General features: G+C 61.3%; 1 protein-coding gene across 1 annotated transcript in view; it reads right to left on the reverse strand.

Moving 5' to 3' along the window:
* The window catches only part of BUB1 (BUB1 mitotic checkpoint serine/threonine kinase), a 40897-nt gene extending 40716 nt beyond the window's left edge, over nt 1-181 (reverse strand). Inside the window, exon 1 of the mRNA XM_006769212.2 lies at nt 86-181. Within this exon, the coding sequence (XP_006769275.1) occupies nt 86-111 (26 nt within the window). The 5' untranslated portion in view covers nt 112-181. The remainder of the gene's footprint in view (nt 1-85) is intronic.
* Between the last annotated feature and the right edge of the window lie 873 nt (nt 182-1054).

Here is a 1054-nt window from a genome sequence, read left to right on the forward strand (position 1 = left end):
CCCGGCCGCCCAGGACAGGCAGACCCCAGGCTGGAACCCCAGGTGACCCGGCGCACGCACGCCCACCCACCAGACCCACACTCACTGCAGGACGTTTTCCGGGCTGTCCATGGCGAGAGGACACGCCGGCCCCGGCCCCGCCAGCGCCGTGAGTGAGAGCCGCCGCGAATTCGAATCTCCAGCGCAGCCGCAGTAGCAATGACGAACGTTAGGCAGGCTCCAGGCCATTGGCCTCTGTTGCAGTCCGACTGGCCAACCGCCGGGGCCGTTGCCAGGAGACCAAGTCCCGCCTCACCGTGATGAACATTTGCCAGGAGCCTGGCCATTGGCTTCTGCTGCAGTCGGACTGGCCAACCGCCGCCGGGGCCGTTGCCAGGAGACCAAGTCCCGCCTCACCGTGATGAACATTTGCCAGGCGCCTGGCTATTGGCCTCGCCTGCAGTCGGGTTGGCCAATCGCCGGGGCCGTTGCGGCCGCAGCTCCTCTCGCGACTGGCTGACAGGGCTGTGGCGCGGCGGCGTTTTCTTAAGTTGGCTCCGGCGTGGGGAGTGGATCTTTTTCACAGTCGTTCAAGTTGCACCTGGCTTCCCCAGGGATCATCCCAGGGAAGGCACAGTGGGAGATGAATACCTAACCTGACACCTCTCTCCGTCCCCGCCAAGCGGAAAAGTGGGGCCTTGGTCCCTATCCCCAAAGTGGTGCCTTTTCGACTCCTCTCAAATAGATGAACCAGAATCACTATGCCTGGTTCATGGAAAGAAGAAAAATAATACCTTTGTGGGTAAAGACCGTGGCGTCGTTTGAGGCCGCGGAGCCTGGGGTATAGGAGATGGGCAGGTGGGGTGAACCCAGCACCCGCAAGACCATGCACCGCACTTCCCACAACTTTCTGTTCAGTGTCTTCAGCTGTAAGAGGAGAAAGGAGACGCTAAAGCCCTGAAGTTTCGTCCCACAGCCTGTAATGCAGTGGCGAGGGTGAGGGCGGTTCATCAATGACCCAGGAAAAAACCCTCGCGGTTGTTGGCTTAGTGACAAGAGCGCGAGGGCAGGTGGG

Source organism: Myotis davidii, unplaced genomic scaffold (genome assembly GCF_000327345.1).
Source record: "Myotis davidii unplaced genomic scaffold, ASM32734v1 scaffold744, whole genome shotgun sequence".
Lineage (NCBI taxonomy): Eukaryota > Metazoa > Chordata > Mammalia > Chiroptera > Vespertilionidae > Myotis > Myotis davidii.